This window comes from Dipodomys merriami, unplaced genomic scaffold, assembly GCF_024711535.1.
Source record: "Dipodomys merriami isolate MVZ:Mamm:240054 unplaced genomic scaffold, mDipMer1.0.p SCAF_4, whole genome shotgun sequence".
NCBI lineage: Eukaryota > Metazoa > Chordata > Mammalia > Rodentia > Heteromyidae > Dipodomys > Dipodomys merriami.
In genome coordinates, this window is record NW_027205603.1 from 43,501,285 (window position 1) to 43,524,333 (window position 23,049).

At 36.5% G+C, this 23,049-nt stretch overlaps 1 protein-coding gene across 16 annotated transcripts in view; it reads right to left on the minus strand.

The window, feature by feature from the left end:
• Window positions 1-23,049, minus strand: part of Eya1 (EYA transcriptional coactivator and phosphatase 1) — a 310,160-nt gene that overhangs the window by 43,344 nt on the left and 243,767 nt on the right. For all 16 annotated transcript variants that reach the window (XM_069990921.1, XM_069990918.1, XM_069990920.1 and 13 more), the window contains 2 exons: window positions 20,662-20,801; window positions 18,549-18,632 (listed from right to left, as the gene is read on the minus strand). In XM_069990921.1, coding sequence (XP_069847022.1) covers window positions 18,549-18,632; window positions 20,662-20,801 — 224 coding nt within the window. The remainder of the gene's footprint in view (window positions 1-18,548; window positions 18,633-20,661; window positions 20,802-23,049) is intronic.

A 23,049-nucleotide genomic window follows, 5' to 3' on the forward strand; every position in this document is an offset into this window, starting at 1 on the left:
CTATATTTCTTATGTTTCTAGAACACAGAAACTGAAATTATCATCCTATACACAAATCACAAGCACCATCCCTGCTATACCTCATTCTTTTAAACTGTTTCTGGATTTTTCTCCTCAGTCACTTTATTGCTATTACACTCAGTATTTGTGTGATAAAAATGTTTATAAAAGAAAAAGAAAAATTCTAGACAAAAGCAGGGTATATGAATATCAAAACGTCATTAAATTCACACACTGTATGTTTACATTTACATGCTGAAAAGTAATCATTAGATTTGGAGTCAATAAAACATATATCTAAATATGGGTATGTGTTAGGTCATCATAGGATGAGAATTTGCCTCTTGTTGCTCTGCTTCTGTTTTTCACAGATAACCTAGAGTGTTTGATAAACTTCACTGTCATTAAACATATATTTTTTAATAAGCTAAATCCACGGTGCTTCTGAACTTTGACTTTATCACTGTTCTCACACAAGATAGAGACATCGTGTGGTATCAGTGCTTCCACACTTTGGTCCAGGACTTTCCCCAGGATGACAAGTAAAAAAACTGTCATGTATACGGAGCTTAATGACAGAATCATCCAGCTAATCTCTTAAACAAACTAGATCTGATGCTACTCCTAATGCAAGGCAGGCATTAACAGGGCTAATGTTTTGTTTCATCTCAGATATTAAAAGTGATTCTCCCAAAGTAACTGTGCTTATAACTTGTAGACAGAGAACTACTGTATAAAGGACATCAGCAATGCACACACTTGTGACAGTCACACCACAGGCCTTGCAGTCTTCATGTCTTCTGAGGTTCTTAATTTGGCACATAGGCTGTGTGTTATGGTGAGGAAGTTCAGTTACTTAGCCCCAGACCTCCTTGTCAGCAAATGGGACTAAGAATAAGTTTTCTTGAAAGTTTAAACCTGGCAACATTTTAAGTTCGTGTTTCAAAAGTAAGCTTCTACCACCACTCCTACCATGTTATTTCTATCACTGATGCTATACCAGGTAGCTGTGGAACAGGCCAGACAAAGAACTTCACATCATGACTGTAAGACATGCATTCAAGTTGGATGTGACGTGCAAGCTCATTAAAGATAATAACTACCCAGAGAAACTCTATCATCCAACTTCCCTTAGAATATTTATTCATTACTACAGAATAGATCTTTCATGAATGTTGAAGATCATGTGGCAAGGTTTAGTGTCAGGGTGGTCCTTTTGAAAGATGAAGGTACCTTTAAGAGATGGGGTCTACCAGGGAGTCTCCAGTTTGTTTAGGGCATGATGGAACTCCACACCTGTGCCCTTTCCCTTTTTCAATTCCTAGTCATGAGATGAGTAGCTTTGCTCTGTTAAATGCTCCCCCATGATGTGCTGTCTCACTCAAACCTACCTACAGGGTTTAGTCTCCAAAACAATGATACAAAACAATCTTTTTTTAAAAAAAATATGTGTTAGTTATCACAGATATTGATCCTAGTGTCAGAAAGCACAGTGACACTGTCACCTCCTTCTATAAGGCTACTTTAAAGAAGTTACAAATTAAAAACTGGCTTTTACTCTAAGTATTAGGACAATGCAATTTCTACAGAAGTTTTACATAACTCCTCATGTCAGTATTTTTGAAAAAACATGTTTTTAAGAGTCAAGTTAACAATATGTTAATTTGGAGGAAGTTAAGGTGGGAGCAAGAAGCATGGCATCCCAGGAGAGATTGCCAGTGGCTCTCCAAGAAAGACAGCCTCTTCAACAAATGGTGCTGGAAGATCTGGCTATATATGTGTAGAAAACTGAAGTTAGATCCTTATATATCACCTGCACCAGAATCAACTCCAAATGGATCAAGGACCTTGAGGTAAGAGCAGATACCCCGAAGATATTACAGAAAAGGATAGGGGATACACTAGGGCTCCTTGGCACAGGTTGAAACTTCCTAAATAAAGATCCAAAAACAACAAATTAAAGAAAGGCTGAATAAATGGGATCACATTAAACTGTAGAGTTTCTATATAGCAAAGGACATAGCTAGCAAGATAAATAGCCCACAGTCTGGAGGAAGATCTTCACTAGTTATATAACAGACAAGAGCCTCATATAAAAATATACCTAGAGCTCAAAAAATTAACCTTTCCCCCCAATAACAAATCCTCAAAGAAACAACTACTAGATTAATAAATGGGTTAAAGAATTAAAAAGAGATTTCTCTGGAGAAGAAATAGGAATATCCAATAGACACATGAAGAAATGTTCAACATCTCTGACCATAAAAGAAATGTAAGTCAAAACAACATAGATATTCTACCTCATCCCAGTTAGAATGGCCATTATCAAGAAAACAATAACAGATGCTGGTGGGGATGTGGCCAAAAGGCAATGCTACTACACTGTTGGTAGGAATGTAACCTGGTTCAACCACTCTGGAAAGCAGTATAGAAGTTCTTCAGCCATCCCACTAGGCATTTACCCAAATGATCACAAACAAGGCACACTAAAGCTACCAACACAACTATGTTCATTGCAGTGTTATTTACCATAACTAAGTAGATGAATGGACCAAAAAAATGTGGTGTAGATACACAATGGAATTCTATGCTTCCATCAGAAACAATAACATCACCCCATTCATAAGGAAATGGAAAGACTTGGAAAAAATCATATTAATTGAAGTAAGTCAGACCTAAAGAAACATAGGCTCCATCATGGTTTCCCTCATTTGTAATTATTAGTATGTGTTTAGGATAGTCCTAGCAGAGGATCACAGTATCTCAATAGCCATGTACATATGACCATATATAAAATGATGCTAATTGAGATGAACACCAAAATATGGAAACAAGAGGATTTTTAAAATGTTTGTGTAAAGTTATTTCTTTTTTCTTTCATTTTTTTCTTTGGTGTACCCTCTGTTGTCACTGTTTTTTGTTTTTTTTTTTGGTACTCTGTGTGTCTTGTATATATCTTTATCTGATTTGGGGAAAGGAAGGAGAATAACAAATGGGGGAGACAAAGGACAAAGGGTGAGCTAATGCAACAGTGATATTCATAAGACACTATGTTGGAAATGAACTTTACAACTAGGGGAAGGGAAGTCGGGAAGGAGGAAAAGTGGGAGAAAACAGGGAGGGGGTAACACTGTTGGACAAGAAATGTACTCATTACCTTACTGATGTAACTGTAACCCCTCTGTATATCACGTTGTCAATAAAATTAATTTTTAAAAAAGATAACAAGCTAGCTTCTCTGATTACTGGGGAAGATGGATGCCACAACTCAAAGAAGCTGGCAAAAGTGCCTATACTCTCAAGATTTAGAAACAAAGGGAAGAAATCATGTCAATCAAATGGAATCAGAAACTGCAGCAATAGAAATGAAATCTGGATGAGTTCCTTAAAAAACAAATCGATTTCTTGCCTAGTTAAGTGGTAAGATCACTTTAAGTTAGTCACATATACATTTTAACCTATAGTGTTTATCATTAATAGTGAAACTTTGTGAATAAGAACTGCAGCACAGCCCAAAATGATTTGACAAATTAACTTAATTAAGTTAACTTAATTCAATTAAATTAACAAATAACTGGGGAGAATTAAGTATTGCAAAATCCTGACCCTACCTAAATCCATCAACAAGTGGCTGGTAGTGACATATGACTACAGTAATAAGCCTTCAAGAGCTCCTTTGAAGGTATTAAATTTGGAACTATCAGTAGCCTCAATGGATCCTTTAAATAATTTTCAATACTTGCAAAATGATCCTATACTCTAGATTTTGAGAAATATGCTATTTTAGAGAAGCATTTTATTTGTAATGGGGATTTGGGAAATTTATAAGGAAACTATCTGAAGGGAAAGTATCTGTGGCTGGATTCAAGCTTCAAGTAGCATAGTTGTGTGTACCTTTAAAATTAGCCACCAGGCGTAAGTTTAACTAGAGATCACGCATATTCACTCCCAGACTTGAAATGGTGGCTAGTAAACTGACACTCATTAACCTGTTGAAAACATTTAATACAAATAAACAAAAACACCATACTGTAGCCAGGCTGATGAGAATACATAGTATATGTGTTTGGCAATTTCACAATAAACCAACCTCCTTTGTACAACTAATGAATGATAATTTAAAAAAAAAAAAAAAGAAAAGAGTGACACATGTGAACTTTCTCAGCATGAGTCACTGAGGACATGTCTCTACCTGCCAGAGAAGACCAGGAAGCCTTGACCAAGGTACATGAAAATATTTTAGAGTGATTCCAGAAAGAAAATCACCAAATTCAGAAAGTGAATTTTGAATCCCCTCAAATTTGCTTCATCAAAAGTAGTTCTGGGTTAGTTATCAGCAATAGAAATTCAGTCCTTTTTGTTTTGGCAGCCTATCTACACAGATTTGGTTCTGTTGAATTGTCTTCCTGGTTTAAAAATTTCCCTTAACTTTTGTGTTTTCTCTCCTAATGTGTTGTCCTTGAGCTAGAGAGAAATGACATAGTGAGTAAGCAAGGGCATGACTGAAGGCTGAAGGATGCTGCCCAGTTGGAAAACTAAAGTTTTCAAAACAAAGAACAGCAACGAGATATATGCATTTCCTTCTAGAGGGATATATACCATCTACAAAGTCTTGACTGAAAACATACATAAGAAAAAAAGAGAAAAGGAAAGAAACCTGAATAAATTAAGCTCTTAGGCATAACTATCAATTGGTAGGAAATATAGGAGATGAAGGAACTGTTAAATACACATCAGGAATGCAATCAAGAAAACCCAGACTTATAGGACAGATGGTCTGGTTACTTCAACAGAAACACCAAGGGTTTAAAAAGAAAAGATTGAATGAGAATGTACAAACTTAAAATGCTAGAGAAATCAGATAGCCAAAATAAATGAAGCCCTTGGAGAAAACACAAAGGACAAATGAGTAATGGAAAGAAATTATATCAATATAATATATTATATATATGCCTATAGCTAATACTATATTCAGTGATGAATGTCTGGAAAAATTCCCTGTATGATCAATAGCAAGACAAAAAGATTGCTTTTGCCATATCTATATAATAGTGCTGGAAGACCTGACCTGAGCAAGTAATTAGACAAGAATGATAAATAAAAGATATCAAAATTTTAAAGCAAGAAGGGGAAACAATGAGGAGGCAACAATGCTTGATAAGAAATGTACTTATTATCTTGCCCATGTAATTGTAACTCCTCTGTACGGTATTCTCACAATAAAAAAATTAAAATAAAAAAATAAAGCAAGATTGACCTGTTTTCAGTATGTTTGTATATTTAGAAAACATCAAACAAAAAGAAAATTAATAGCAGAAACAAATTTAGCATCATTGTAAGGTACATAATCAACATGCACAAAAATTAGTTGTATTTCTGTATACTAACAATGGTTAATCTGGGAAGGAGACTAAAAAATAAAATAGAAAGCCAGGTGCCAGTGCATCACACCTGTAACACTAGCTACTCAGGAGGCTAAGATCTGAGGATTGGGGTTTGAAGCCAACCATGGCACGGAAGTCCATGAGACTTTTATCTCCAATAATCTACTCAGAAAAAGCTGGAAGTAGCACTGTGGCTCAGATGGAGCACTAGCCTTAAGAAGAGGCTCAGGGACAGTGCCCAGGCCCTGAGTACAAGCTCCAGGACCAGCAAAATACAAGCAAAAACCACCAAAAAAACAATTCTATTTATAACAGCAACTACAAAAAGTACTTTAGGAATAAACCAAACAGAAGCAAAGATTTGTATATTAAAACTACAAAATATTGCTGGATGACAGTTAAGAAGACATAAATAGAAAGGCATCCTATTTTCATATATGTAAGACTAAATATCATAATGTTAACACTAACCAGAGTTATTTATAGATTTAACATAGTCCCTAGCAAGCACATATTGTGTTAATCCTTTGCAGAATAAAACAACAATGACAACAAAAGCCATCCTAAATTTGATATGGGAACCTAACCAGCCATCACAATCTTGAAAAGTAACAAACTTAGAAGTATCAAATTTTATAGTTTCAAAACTGAATGTAAGGTTGCATTAATGAAAAGAATGTGCATTTGGTGCAGATATGGATGTATAGGCAAACAGAATAGGAAGAACAGAAATAAACCCTTGAATATATGGCCAAATGATTTTTAACAAGGGTGCAAGACTTTTCAATGAGGACATGACAAGCTTTTCTGCAAATGGTGCTTGGAAAACTGGGTGTTAATATGTAGAAGAATGAAGTTTGATCATTACCTTTTTTCATACAGAAAAATTCACTCACAATAGGTCACAAAGATCTTGCTCTAAAACTCTCAGGGGAAAAGCTTCAAGACACTGGAAATGGCAAAGATTTCTTTGTATGACACCAAAGGTACAGGGAACAAAAGAATTCCTAAATTTGACAGGATCAAAATTTAAAACTGATGTACATCAAAGGGCACAATTAACTGAGTTGAAAAGATAACCTACAAAATTGGAGAAAATATTTGCAAGTCACATGTCTGGTCAGTATCTAAAATATATAATGAACTGTTATATTTCTAAGAACTCTTGGAACAGTCAAATGTACAAGCAAGTCAAATATTCACTGATGGATGAATGACTAACAAAGTGTGGTGCACACACACAACTGAATATTATTTAGCCTTGAAAAGAAAGGAAATCCTTTCGGATACGGTGATATATTCAGCACTCAGGAGCTTGAGGCAGGAAAATGGACAGTTCAGGGCTAGCCTGTGTTATGTTATGTTACATAAGTGTTATGTAACATAACATAACACAGGCTAGCCAGACCTACACAATAAGACCCTGTGTTAAAAATTAATTAACTAACTAGGAAGGAAGGAAATTCTATTCTTGCCACAACAGGACTAAACCTTGAAGACATCATGTTAAGTGAAATACACCAGTCACTGAAAAGACAAATACTGTATGGTTTCATTGAAAGGAGTAGCAAGATTCACAGAGACAGAAAGAAGAGAGTTTGCCAGGAACTGATAGTAGGGGAGAATGGGAAGTTTGAATGGATATAGACCTTTTGTTTTATAAGATTGAGAATTTATGGAGATTGGTAACACAACAATGCGAAGGTATATAATACTACCGAACTTTGTACTTAAAAATGGCTAATAAGGTAACATTTATGTCTTCTCAGTTAAAAATAAACATTTTTAAAAACCACATATTACTATTAAATATTTAATGATAATTTTGCTAGTTGGCAAAGATACTTACATTGTTATGTACTATTATTTCTGTCCTAAAATTTTTCTTTTAACAGAGCCTTAAATATATACTAAAATATATACAAATTAAAATGTATATGATCTGAGATTTTCCTTCAAAAGTCCTGGGGATAGAATAGGGCATTGGGGTGTGTGTTGTAAAGATATATAGATAACAACATGTGAATAACTAACCTTGATATATGTTGTAGCTACAGAGGTTACTTTGGGTTTCATTATACATTGGGTCTATCTATTTTTGTATAAGTGTGAAAGTTTCTACAGTAAGCTATATATATATATATATATGTATTATATATGTATTTAGGGCTATATATATATATATATATATATATATATATATATACACGAATGTAAAATACATAAAATGTTCACTGAACTGAAATAATATTGAGTACCATCACAATGTGAAACGTTGTTGAAGGATTTATTATGAAATTTTAAAGCATATGCAAATCATACTTCTAAAATTCTCCTAAAAGAAGGATGAAAGAAAGAGAGAGAAAAAAAAACAAAATTGCAAAAGACTTGGATATCCCCTTTTACTTGAGAATAGGCTAGAACTTGCTTGGATAATCTACGCCCAGGAGTGAGTCAGGGTTTAGAATATGCCAGTTTCTGCTTTGCTGGTGTTAACTTCTCTCATTTTTGTCAAATGCAGCGTTCCTTTCTAGGAACCAGAGGAATGCCTACATTTATAACTGAAGCCACGAGATCTTTCTGTCATACATTTAGGAATGACAGAGTTTCACTGCAATGTTGATCAGCTGTGAGGGAGAAAGCTTGGCGTAATTTAAGAAGAGCGGTAATCCTAGAAGCACCTCATTTAGGGCCTCTGGCGTTACATTTTTGGTTGCATGGCTCCTGTGGATCCTGATTTTTCTTTTGTTCCTGCTCCATTATGTTAGTGTTATCATTTGACTTCCTATTAGTAGTGATTTCTCACTAGTCAAATAATTGTAGCTTCTAGGAAATACCTGTCAAGAATAATGTAAGGAGACTGGTTACTTGCTTATCATTCTTAATCCTTTAGAGATTTTGCAATTTCACTCTTAATGATGTGGAGTAACATCAGCTCAGTGTCAATGGCAGTGTGGCTGAGAATTCCTTCATACCCTAGCAACAGCCTATTTTATGAATTTATTGGCTCCCTGAAGGCAGAACGACAGCTACACAGCACGTTTGTGTTTTGTATAAACATGAAAGCCTGATTTTCTGAACAATTGGTTAGTGTCAGGCTAGGTTAGTGTCAGATGGTGACTCAGGCCATAGAGGGGTATGTGGCTAGTCCTATGTTCTAGGAGTCAAGGCCCTTGTAACTCTTACGTATTGTGTGGGTACTTGGGGAGGGATCCAAGGGAGTCCAATTTTCAGACTCACTTTCATGGACCTTTTTAATGATGGTTACCCCAAAGTCATCTACTACTTATGACAAATTCTGTTGATAGACTTTTCAGGATTTAGGTAGACCTAAGATTTAGCATGGGATCTTACCCTGTAATGTAAGTATTCAAATCAGCCTTGAATTAATGTTTCCAGATCCCTGGGGAAGAGAGTTATCAGGTACATTTTACATGGGAGGCTTTAATCTGGTGACCAGGCTGAAGCTGTCGGTCGTTCAGCCTATTTTGTCACCCATGTATGATGAGCAATGTTGTAGGGTCTGCATTGCTGATTCTAGTGTTTATGCATTGTCTTTGATCTTAACTCTAGTAATTCAATACTGATGAAAGGTGCTATGTACATTTCCTCAATCTCATTATGTTGTAGTTATGTTTATGAAGTTGGCTTTCAGGGTACAGAGGCAATATCTAAATTTACGAGCTGGATAGCTACAGAGGCCCTGCTTCAAGGTTCCTCTGTCACCCTATTCTGAGCAAAGCTTGGCACAGAAGGAAGCAGGCAAAGTTTTCAGAGCTTTCTTAAAACATCAGAAAGCAGCCACATACTCTTTCATGGCTAGTCTTGCATAATCATAGATATTTTTCCTGTAAATTCAGCAGCTTTATCTCCTTCACAGCAAAATACTTTTCCTCCCCTCCCCTCCTCAGGTCTATTATTTAATATGGCATTTTATTTACCCGCCAGCACTGTTAAGACAAAAGAACAGCAATGGGAAATACTACCAAGAAAAACTGTAACTAAAACTTTTACTATTGAGAAATTGTGAATCTGACTTGAAAATTCAAAAGACTCTGTCCCAACAACAAAAGGTAGACAATAATAAGTCAGTGACAAATTAGGTAAACAGGTAGAAGTCATTATCATAAATACAAATCACAAGCAGAGAGATAATGGAAGAAAAGGATTATTTATAATAACACCAAAAAGATAAGATACTTGGGAGTAAGTTTAAAATATGCAAAACATTTATGGAGAGTAGTTTAAAAAAAGACCCTTCAACAACAAAAATCATGGCATGCTTTACAAGATACTTTTTAATACCCTGAATTCTATCTACAGCCAGCTGGGCTAATGCCTTATCGTGGATGGAAACACTGAGGAACACAGTGGGTTCCCTGTGGACACCTCTACCCTTCCAAACTTTTCTCACTGTTCTTTGATCAGTTCTGGAAGTTACTATTGCAGAGTTTTCTACCTGCTCAGTACCAATTAAGTATGTCATTCTGGCATCCTGTACAAAATTACCACACTGGTTTAAGGGAGAGTCAAATATTGAACAAAACCATCACAAGGAACGGTTAAAAAAAAAGCATCATCTCTTACTTGCCAGCATCCAGTGACAATGTAATCTATTTTTAGTGGCTAACACAAAACACCCTTCAGAATTGTGGCTGCGTCTGAGGGGGCAAAAAACAACCCCCCAAAACCCCAACATTCATTTTCTCCAATATTTTACTTTGGCTTCGAGTGTCTACAGTTATTTTGAGATAGAAACCTTAAGGAAAAGGTGTTTCTGTCTCTTATTAGCTTTTCAGAATAGGATCTAGTATGTCTCTGAGTATAGAATTATACTTTAAAATAATAACCAAAATAAAATAAAAATATCTTTTCTCCTTCTTTGATGTACCTTAAATCTAACTATTTAACCAATAGAGTGTCTCAATCTTTTATGTAACTATGTTTTAAAAGATATGGCTCAAGATTTTTAGTATTGATTTAGTAATGCCAAAAATACCAAATATTACACTTGATCTGTGTAGTCCAGTTTATTATAAGAATTAAAAAGGGCAGCAGACATTGATACAGAAGCGCCTGTGTTTATTGCTCAGATACTCCAGTACAGTGTTCAAAGAAAAATGACTCCTGTTTTGAATAGAGCTCTCATTTAATGTTCTTTGCCCAGGCATTCCTTTTAATACCTTTATATTCTTTACCATTTTACTATTCTATACTAAAAAACAAAAAAAACTTACAGTAAAAGAAAGTAACTAGATGAAATAAAGTGCTTAATTTAAATTCCTTAGGTTCAGACATTGAAGAACCTAATTTAAGAAGTTAATTCTTAAGTACTGTTTGAGTTTTAGATGACTACAGAATTCGAAGTTAGTAATGGCGCTCTGCAATGTACTTATCTGTTCATGCTAAAAACCAGATAAATACGAAAATGAATCTTGCCTTTTAATTATTATTCCAATATGATTCACAGCTTACAAACACAAGCAAAATGCATGAGAAATGTCTTTTGTGTAACTCCTCCTGGACTACACAACTCCAGCAATTGCCTTACTACTTTGGATCACAAATTAGAATATATAACGTTCTTAAAAAGTGTTATAACCCCTGTTTTCACTGTATTTGTTGTTGGTATAATCTGTGGAGGGGAAGGGAAAAAATTGTTTAAAAAGTAGGGATACAGGTGGACCCATTGCAACAATGAGATACACAAGACATTATGTCGAAAAACGAAATTTACAACTTTGGGGGGGGGCAGGGGGAGGGAAGTTGGGGGGGAGATGGGAGGGCAGGGATGGTAAGGGGAAACAAAGGAGGAGGCAACAATGCTTGATAAGAAATGTACTCATTTCCTTACTCATGTAATTGTAATCCCTCTGTACGGTATTTTCACAATTAAAAAAGCGTATTAATGATAAAATAAAATAAGTGTTATTTATTAATTTTAGGTTAGAAAGAACTTTTAGAAGATGTCTCAGCCTCTTCAGAAACTATGACAAGATCAGTTACTTGGACATGGTGATACTGTGCAACAAACAATTACATTTCTAAGAACTGTCTGCATGGATTCTAGATTCTACATGGGCCTCCCTCTACCAGCAGCAATCACTGAGAGCTGTAGTGTCCTAGAGAGGCCTTATGCTAACAAAACAAGCTGGTTAAGGAGAATGTGTAGCTCCATTTAAAAATCTTCTTAAGTATGCTCAGATCAAGGACTAGCTGTTGGGCAATACATGTTTTAGATCTCTTATGTTTATAATGCTTATTTATAATGCTAATATTACAGCTACAAACAGGGCTTGGGTGTCATTTAAAAATTCTCCCTACCCAAGATCTTTTGTTTGGGGGGAAAAAGGCTGAAAAAACAGGAATGGGCACTCTGTCCCAATAGGGTTTATTTTCTCAAGGCCTCTTGATGGTTGTTTACTGGGGAAGGATTAAGGAAGCTTTGCAAATGAGCTCCCTTATCTGAGAAAAGAGAAAAATTATATGCTGAAATATTATTTTTCTTTCAAAACATTAACATTTTTATTTAAATGATAAGTTCAACCCAGGAGAGCCCAGACATCGAACAATGTCCTTTCTGTTGTCTAAAGATATCAATAGTTTTTAAAGTATATTCATATTTTTCAAATTGGTGAAGGTCCTATCATTGGACAGCTGTAGTAAAATGTCAAGTTTGGAGAGTTGGGCATAAATCTGATGCCAATTAAGAAGTAATCTGGATTACAGTAAGGGATCATATGCATGTGAAAAATGAGTCATGACTGAACTGTTGCCTGAATGACTTGGAAAAAAAATCCAACTCCAGGGTAGTGTTAATCAGGTAGTTTTTACTGATTAGATACCTGACACTCCACTGTGTGAATTTTCTCCTTGAGAAATTCCCTTTCAACATGTTCAAATTCCCATGTAAAGAATTAAGAGAAAGAACTTCATCATTCCAAAGATTAATTTTGATTGTGAAGAAAAAAACCATTGAATCCCAAACATAGGACAAGTGCCAAGAAGTGGTACAAGAGGGTGGAAGGAGAGAAAGAATGCCAGAGTGGACCTGGCCAATTGGCCTAAACATCTGAAACCCACTCCATGCCAAGGAAAAGGCTAAACAGCTAAATCCAATCAAAAGACCTATCAAGATTTCATTTGTAACCACTCTCCTATCTCTCTGCTCCTTTCTAGTGTTTCAGCCACTATTTAGGCCTTCATTATTTCCTACCAGGAGCACTGCACAAGAATTTTTTCTTTGCCATCAGATTTCTCTTCCTGATTGTACATGTCCATCATGTCACTCTGATGTTTCAGATCGCTCTTGGCATCCCCTAGCCTACAGCATAAAGTCTTGTCACTCAGTGGCTGTGTACAGGGCAAAGGACCACTCAAAACACTAGATTGCGATCCTTGCATTGCCAGTGGATGGAGATGCTTTCTTTAGTCAATAATTTGTATTATTTTATTTTTATTTTGCCAATTCTGGGGCCTGAAATCAAGCCATGGGTCTTGTTCCTGAGCTTCATTTTACTCAAGGCTAGCACTCTACCACTTGAGCCACAGTACCATTTCTGGCTTTTTCTGAGTATTTTATTGGAGGTAAGAGTCTAATGGACTTTGCGGCCAAGGCTGGCTTTGAACTGCGATCCTCAGATCTCAGCTAAGATTACAGGCGTGAGCCACCAGCATCCAGCTGAATAATTTAATTTTTCAGAGCCAAATGTACACATTTTTAAAAAGATAAAGATATGTGTAATAGCAGTACAAATTTTAAGAGCTGAACAAAAGAATGAAAGTGTAATGTTTTGTTGCTACTTTAACATATTCATTCTCTCCAAGTGTGAGCCCCTAACTAGGTATATGTATGTATGTACATACACACACACACACACACACACACACACACACACACACACACACACACACACACACTTTTTCTCTACATGATTTTGGCTACTTGTACTATTTTGACCTCCACATCTCTTCTGTTGCTTCTTGAAACCATAAAATATGTCCACTCCCTTCTTGGGGCCCCCAAAGTAACAATACTAACTTTTATTTCTATAGTGTCCTCAAGATTTTTCACACTCTTCTAGATTTTTCACACTCTTCTCCTAACAGTGCCACAATTACTTCTATTCTGAGGTGGGAAGGTTAAGACAGCAGAAGTGAAGCAGATACTCAAGGTGCTTTCCTAAGGCTCTAGGGTAAAGGGGGGTGGTTGGACATGGCAAGACAGCATGTCGTTGGGAGCTAGGATGACTCCTGTTCATCAGGGATCATTATATATAAAATGATATGTTGTCATTTTTATCTAATTCAAGTATGCATATATGAAGATAAACAAAACAGGGTACCCTCCTTTGAGATTGCACTGATTTCTTATGATCTTGGAGGCTCCCAGCTACAGGCTTAGACTCTGCTCTGTAAGGATAGCCAGAGTCACAGAGGATTTGAAAGTGAGATTTGAGGTTCACTCATTAATGGAGTTGAGGACAACAGTTGTGATGCTGTCCATTCATGAACATCCATTCTCAGTTTATTCATGTGCACACAGATACCACATTGCTCAGCCTCCCTGGTGCTGGGCTAGAAGGTCAAGTGCAATGTCATTGACAGAGGGAGATATGCACTCCTCAGCCTGGTCCACAAAGCTCCCATTCATGTGGTCCCTTGCCTTTTCTTTCTGTGGGCTGATTACTGATGACAACAATCCCGGAAACCTTAAAACCCTCATGCTAAAGTTATAGTGACAATTATCTCTACCTCTAAATCTTTCCAAGCTAAGCAACCTGGAATATTCTACTCTATACTGTCAAATCAGAAAGAAACCCACTTGCATTGTGTTTGTACCCTTACTTTTTAAGCCTGCTTGTTTAGCCATTTTTATTTTCCCTGATAAAGGTATGTGCTGGCCTGAGCTTCCTTGGGATCCCCTATGGCTTCAGGTGATGTCTACATGGTGTCTGGGGTCACCACAGTGATGTTGTCATGTCCCAGTGCCCTCAAGGCAAAAATAAAAGGAATAAATGCGAATCTCAGAGTCTGTGCTGAATCAGGGCCCACCTTTCTCTTCAGAAATTGACAGTAAAATATTCACATTTTTGCCAGCTATACAGAATCTCTGACACACATTCTTCTTGGTGCTATTCCTTTTGAAAATAACCTTTTACAAGTCAAACAACATCGTTACCTCAAAATCAGGCCGTGAGCCATATTTGACCTATAGAGTATGGTCTATCAATCCCTAGTCTAAATTTTTAAGAAGAAACAGAAAAACAGCATTTCCTAAGACATGGAAATCACATAAAATTCAAATTTGAGGGCTATCAATCAAGTTTTATTTGAACATGGCACATTTATTTGTTTATATACCAGCCATAGCTGCTTTAGCTTTTCCCAGGGCAAAGCTGAACACTCATATCCAGCATATGGCCCACAGTGCCTGAAATATCTATCTCATAACCCTTTACAGAAAGTTTGAAAACCCTGGTATTAATGGTCCAACAGGGCAATTGCATTGACAAAGGAACCAATTCCTCTACAACCCAGGGAAGACACTGGGATCCTAAGCTCTGTACTGTGCTGATGGTCCATCTTTCTACAGGTCCTGAATTTCAGTGGTGTTCCCCCAGATCCCCAAAAAAGTTTTACCACCTAATGGGAGTGTTCTGATGACACAGACTAGATAAACTGCTCTCCAATTTTTTAACCTCTTAAAGATCACATTTTCTAAAAAGGGATAAGAGGACCAAAACTCACTGGGAGAATTGAGATTCTGTGTGGTATAAAACAAATACTCAAAGAGCCATTACAAGTTCAACAATTGACATGTTTTACAAATACTCAAAGAGCCATTACAAGTTCAACAATTGACATGCTTTTCTAGCTATGGGTTGTTGTCATTAGGAAGATAGTGTACTTTCAAACTCATGATGCAATTTAATTCTGTAAGTCAAGAAGATGAGATGGCTTAACAGATGAGAAAATCTAGGTTCAATAAGAATAAACAATTTGCCTAAAGAGCTGAAAATGGAGATGAGAACGTATGTTAGATATGTTTAAACTCAGTCGTCATCTCTTTTCCATCATTCCATAGTGAGAAATTTGAAGAAACTATCATATTACTTAATACCATGCCAATATTTGAGGTGTGGGTGCACCTATACCTAGCCGGTCTTGGGGCTTAAACTCAGTGCTTGGACACTGTCACTTAGCTTTTACACTCAAGGCTGGTATGCTACGACATAAGCCACAGGCCCACTTTCCAGGGTGAGTGTGTGTGTGCGTGTGCACACACAAGCACACATGTGGGTATCTACTGTTCCTGGGTCTTGAACTCAGGAACTAGGTGCTATCCCTGACCCTTTTTTCCCCTCAAGGCTAGCACTCTACCATTAGAGTAACAGCTTCACTTCTGGCTCTTTTGGTAGTTAATTGGAAATAATTAGATCCTTAGATCTCAGCCTCCTGACTAGCTAGGATTTTAGGCAAGAGCTACCAGTGCCCAGCCCACTTCCAGCTTTTTGCTGGCTAATTGCAGATTAGAATCTCATGAATTTTCCTGCCTGGGCACCCAAATAGCTAAATTATAAGTATGAGCCACTGGTACACATTGGTGGGTTTTTTGTTTTTTGTTTTTGTTTTTATTGCTTTTAGTTGTCTCACCTATATTCAAATACATCTAGTATTTATTGAATATAAATTTATGTCAGAGTCCGAAATGTTTTATTCATTTGGTTTCTAACCTCTCACAACTTGTCCTCTATAAAATAGCCTTGGGCATAGCAATTTTACAGTATTAATGTTGCATTAAATGAGTGCTCGACATTGAGAATGTTTCTAATAGGTGTACAAGGAAACAGGCTAAGATTTGTATGCCGTCTTTTTTTCCTAAACGTTAGTGTAGTATTCAGATTTTATTTTTTATAAAATGAGGAGTGAGGCTCAATACCATTAAGATCCATTCTAACCCAAATTCCTATGAGACACAGATGCCAAACAATAAGAGAGCAGGTAAACAATGGAGCCATTGGGTGTGGGAACCCTAGGAAGGCTTCCAGTGAACCTGACTCATCAGCATCGTACTTAGCTAAATACAAGGTAGAGGTGTGTACTTTGATATTAACAATTGGTTTAGATCATCTATTTCTCCATTCAATGGAGAACTATTTTTATTAAAGGAGTAGTTTTCTTTCAGGAAATTCAGCAATTTGGATTTAGTTTGAAAATAAATATATAAAGCAAAAACAGCTAGGATAGATATTACTAACAGCATCTTTACTTAAAATATAGACTTTGTTTCCAGCTACAACACTGTTGTTTTCCCCTTTCTTAGCCAAGGTTGTACTGTGCACCAGCACTCTCTTTTTGTTCCCATCACCTTTGTTATAAAACAACACTTCCTTATAACACCCAACATGCCTTCTTCCCACAGCTAGGGTTACACAAAAGGTGGGATATTCTCAAACCTTTTTTTTAGTACATATTGCTGTAACATGCCCTAATTTTGCATTATATCAACCGGATCCTGTGTCCCCTCTCTGAATGGCTCACTCATTGAACTGTCTAAGCTACTGTGACTAAGCTACTTCTCAAGTATCTGGTTCCCATAGAGACAGAACAGCTACCACATTGTCAGGCATTCATTTCTTTATATGCATGTGGAGAAAGGCCTAGCCTCATACTTCACCAACAATGGACAGGAACATAACTAAATCTGCACTCCAAAGAAGAAAGCAGATTGACACTAAGCTGCCTGCAGAATGTGAGAGGAACAAAAGGGATACAAACCACTCTCATCAGCCTGGTGATTATTACTGTTTGGAGGAATCTTGGTTGAGGCTCACACTTTTACATGTCTTGATTATCATGAGTTGAGAACAAATTCTTCTCAACCCTAAATGCTCCCTGAGGAGTACAGCATTAAGTAAGCTTTCTCCAGGGCTTTTGGCTGACTGGATATCTCGGCAATGTATCCTCCAAAGCCACTCGGGCAGGAAGGAATGCTTCAGGCAGTGAGACAACAGGCTGACAACAGTGTTTTATACAAAGAAGGCTCTCAGTGAGTGTTAGAAGAAATAAAACAAGAGACTAGGAGGTTTTAGCCCCACATCGTGCATTGTTGACTGTAAATCTGCAGACCTCATGGGTGCCTTGGGCTCCTCTGCCAGTTGCCTCCTTGCCTGGACCTGGTATCTAACAGGCATCTCAATTGTGTCTAACTCCATACTTTCTATTTTCCATCCATATCAGTTTTTCCTCCCATCTGAACAAACACCTGACTATTCTTTCGTTTGCTCAGGCACAATGTAGAAGTCACCTGCCATTCTTCTCTATCACACCTACTGCTCCAACTAAAATCACTTCAAAAGCCAATACCTGCAGTATAATCCAGAATCCAATCCATTTCTCTCCGTCTCTGTTGCCAGTGATTCATAGAACCCCTCATGTTACCTATCTGGATACCCAGTTTTCTTCACCTGTCATCTATTCTCCACACATAACTACAGTACCAGAACCTGAAAATGAAAATGACATCTTTTTTTTTCCTTCTGTGATCTCTGATTTTAGTGTTTAGCTACAACACTGAGGTAAATATTTTAATAAACTCTCATATGAATGTATTATTCATAGTTATCCAGGGGCTCAATATCATATACCATTCAAATAAATTTAGCCTCAACAGTAAAGAAGCATATAAAAACATCACCACAGGTATTCTCAAAGTAAAATACCACCACTGTTAATCACTAAAGGCAATAATCAATTAAATAACTGTCCCATTTGGGAATAAAAGTCAGGCATCTAAAGCATTCAGCAGCAAAAGATCTCACCTCTATATTTTAAAAAGCATTCAGTCACTTTAGTGATTGTTATTTTATAAAGTAAGTAACATTCACTGTAGTGAATATTATTTCTGACACATTAGCGTTGGAAATAAACATATACTCAATCATATAAAGCATATTTTACTTTTAAGACTAAAAAAGTCATCTCTTTTCTATTCACTTATGTGTTTTGCTTATTCTATACATTTGAACTGTATCAATAAATTGTTTCCCCATTTTATAATTTAAAATGCATTACTTAAAATTGTATTCATCTGGACATCTGTATTCATTCTAGGACTATTTACTGCAAAGAAATGCAAAATTGACGCCAGTCAGAACTCACCCTCCCATATCTGTTGGCATAGGATCCTGTCAGCAAGGAATGGAAAACGATGATTGTCTCATCCAAGTCCCAGATGAACACTCTCTACAAAGGAAGAATCAGATCAATGTATCTTTGCTTCATTGAGAAAACTGTTATTCAATTTGCTTCAAATTGACAAAGTAGTCTTGAAATTGAGATAGATAAAAAATATCAACTTACCATTTTCTTCTTTTCTTTCATAATTCTTTCTTTCCTGTCTGTCATTGGCTTTATTTATTTGTTTATTTATTTGTTGTTGTCATTGGCTTAAACTCAGGGCCTGGTGCTGTCCCTGAACTCTTCTGCTCAAGACTATGGATCTACCACTTTGAGCCACAGCTCCACTTCTAATTTTTGAGTGGTTAGAGATAAAAGTCTCACAGAGGGCTGGCTTTGAACTGTGATCTTCAGATCTCAACTTGAGTAGGATTATAGATATGAGCCAGCAAGGCCTAGCTAATTCACCCTTTTCTTAAACAAAACTATTTCGAAGAGCATCTCCCAATCTTGTTGTTGTTGTTTTTACATATAACCTCAAATGAGGTGCTTGAGGATAAGTATACTAACATCAATGTAAATATAGAAAATAAATAATATGTCTTCTTGCTTGTGAATAAAATCTGTATCAGTTCTAAGAAAGTACAAAGTGAATTATCATCTTTTTATAACTTGAGAAAGCAAAGAGCAGTTAATTAAAAGTGACTGTGTTGACCTTTTCTCAGTCCTTCATTCATTAACAAGTGGTATAATAACTAATTTTATGTTTTATTCTTATCAAGCTAAATATTAAAATTTGTATGCAGAAATTAAAACTTTGCTTAATCTATTCACTGTAAGTTAACCATTAGGAAGTTATAAAAGGGATGAGGTACAGAGTTAGACCTTGTTATCTATTCTTTTCAAGGACAGAAAAATATTTGAATATTATGTGTCTGGAACATATGCAGGCTTAGCTTTCCTTGTTATCATTCCTTAAACAATTCAGGACTTATATAAACAATAACGACTTATATTACCTTTACATTATATTAGTATTTGGTATGCAGAGTACTCTAGAGATGTTGTAGAAGCAGTGTAGTAGTGATTTAAAGAAAGACTGTATTTGTAAATCCTATGGCATATACAAGGGACCTGAGCAGACATGGACGTTGGTATCTTCAGTGGAGGTTCTAGTAAGGTTCTCCTGTGGATACTAAAGGACCACTACTGAGGGAAGACTTAAGTGTACTTTGGTCTTCAGTGTAATGAATTTTAAGTAGTATTTGGAAGAATTTATTTAAAAAACATCTTGAAGACACAAGAGAAAGCCTCCCAAGCCTGCTTGTCTTTCTTCCCATTCCCACTCACACCAGTACATATTTGTGTACATAAATGCTGCTGGAAAAATGTTCATCGTTTTGGCCAAAATCATCATGTTTTCTACCATCAGATTTCACTTTGGCAAAAGAGCAGAAACCTAATTGCAGTGGATGGGAAGATTGTGAAATGTGCCACCCTTTCAGTTCTTACTTAATCCCTCCAGCTTTGAACTTCAGCAAAACATGTCTGAAGAACTGATTACCATTTAGTGTAGAACATTCCAGGTTTTACTTTCTCAATATACACAAGTGGGTCTTCAGTTTCAAAGTGAATTTTATTAAGCATTTTCAGCGTGGCACTGACTTAATTGAAATGGCAATGGTACAAAACAGTACGACAGAATTTTGTTCAGCCTGAATTACATAGCTCACTTCTTTTATAAAGAATTTTATAAATTTTATAGTCAATATGAAAGAAAACAAATAATTTCACAGAGCTGAGCATGTAGCTGCATGTTAGAGCCCTCCTACCATAAACAAGATGCTAGCATCTACCTCCCCTCCCCCCCAGCACTACCAAAACAAAACAAGACCAAAACCAATTATGACAGCAACAAAATGACTGCATATTTTCACTAATGTGAAAAAAAGAAAAATTGTTCTACCAAGTATTAGTATAAAAAAGAAAGCAGTAACCAAAAGCTTTTGGGTAATAGCCATTGTTGTTCACATAACAGTTCTATAAAACCATAAATGATATTTTGTTCTTTACCTATGTATGGATGATGACATACCTCAAGATCAGAATCTGGAGGAGGTGAAGGATTATTGTTTCTTCTGCCTCGTCCACGAGATTTCCCATCTGAACCTCGACGTAATCGATCAGAATCTGAATCTTTAATGGGTGTTGATGGGCTGTGGATTGTACTGTACTCTGTAAGAACATAGGAAGGACTTTCATCTTAAAGTTCACAGGCTATACTGCCAAGATAAACCTTCTTTTAATTCAGGAGGAAGTTTGAAGAGTAAAGCACATTCCATTCTGCTTACATTCTACATTCTCTTTATTGGCATTGGAACATAATATATGAGATACCTGATTCCTGATTTGTTTAGAAACCTTTGATATTTAATTGGAGGAAACAAAAAGCAGGTTGTACTATCTAACCTAGATTTTCCTGAGATTAGACAGTGCTGCCCCAATCCCAATTCCCCAAACCATTTTTCTCTTTCTACAAATGGTACTTGGCCATCCTGAGAGGTTCCAATATTTACCCCAGCTTGTGCTTTCCCAGCTATCAAAATGATTCTAGTTCATGGAGAGAGATGGAAAAGAAAAAGGTTACCAGTTCTGAGGCAGGAAAAATTGGGTCATCAGACAGATATTTTTTCTTTGAAAAATCTAAAATCTCTGCTTTCTGCCACATTTTACTAACAATAAGGAAGCAAGAGCAGATATATGGAGAACACCCACACCTAGGACAGTAAGTACTATCACAGGCTTCTCCTGTGTCTTAGTCTCTTTGAACCAAACATCTCAAACTAGGCAGCACCTTATAATTACCCATCTGGCTACCTCAGAGAAACCACTGAAATAATTACATAGAAACCACAAAATAAAGAACAACTCCCAAATGGCTGGAAGGAAGAGCTGAGCAGTTCTGTGTAGCTGAAGGAGATTCTTATCCTGTGTCCAGAACGAACAAAAAAACCATTCATGCTCACCTCTTAGGCAAGTTTTTCTTAGTCTATCCGGTACTTACATCAGATAATCAGCCACCTCCCTAAGTTCCAGATGTCCAGTTTGCTGGCTTTTCCCCAAAGGCCGTCTGTCAGATTTCTTTACTAGATAAAGGTGGGAATTTCTCAATCTAACATGAATGATTGTTTTCATTGTGGTGTTCTTGACTGTTATTCCACCACAAAATTATGGCAAGCAACTGAAGGCCTAGTAGCCTTTATTAATTTATTATTACATTCAGCCAAGAGTCTACCACCAACGCTGTACATGTGTCAGACAGCGTGGTCTCAGCATTACTTCCAAGTTTAAATGCTTCTTCAAAGCACTGAGTCAGAGTAGATAGGAATAGATCTCTACAGAATAAATTCCATTTCTAAATCACATGAAATAGCTCTATCCTCCCATTTAATCTTGACAACTAAATAGATTCCCACCACTTATAGATGAGACAATTATGTGTTTTTCTATTTCAATCAACCTAGCAAATTCCTCATATAAACTATGTGATTCTGATACATTGAAACCACCATAAATGAGCTACAACCGTATCATTCAATTATGGCCCAAGAGTCCAAAGCAACTCTAGTCAGGAGGTTAATGTATTTGGTACCTTGGGATGTAGTTTTGAGCCAGTACATCTCACAGAACTGTTAGAATATGATGCTGACTGGTCAAAATTAACTATTCTCTAAATCTACATTAATATCCTTTGGTTGCAGTGGTAGGAGAGGAAGGCTTTCTCTTTTGAACAAACCAAGCACGTCTCCTCCATATTTTACAGAGACTTGGGGGCTCCAAATAAATACATTTTGAGTAGTGAAGTGGATTCACAGTTGTATTTTTGCAGAAAATTTTAGCCTTCCTTTTTTAATTAGCATGTATTCATTGTACAAGGGGGATAGCATGGTGCCATCTCCATATATACATAAACGTGTCCCCACCAAACTTTCCCCCTCTATCACTTTCCCTAATTTCTCTCCTGGCTTGCTAAAACAATGTCAAAGGTTCCATTGTCCTGTTTTCATATGTAAAGTATTTTGACTACATCCATCCTCAGCTGCCTTCTTTGTTAGCATTCCCCTCTTTCTTTTAGTAATCTCCATAGCTTGACTTTCCTATCCTCTATTTTGTTTTAAAATTTTAGTATGTAGTAATTGTACTCAGGGGCAGAAGCATGGCTCAATGGTAGACCATCAGTCTAGTCTTTCTTTTAATGATATCCTGTAATGTACATCTTGGTGTGGAATCTAAGGAGCTCCATTGTAGACAGAACACATGATAATATATTCCATGGCAAAGCATTCATTTTATAACTGGCAGTTAACATCAGATTCAGTGTGTGCTTTACGTACTTCATTATAAAATCTACCTTGAATGTGAGCTCCCCAGCTTTTACAAGTTCCTATTTGACAAGAGCTAAAATACACCAAAGTATCTAGTA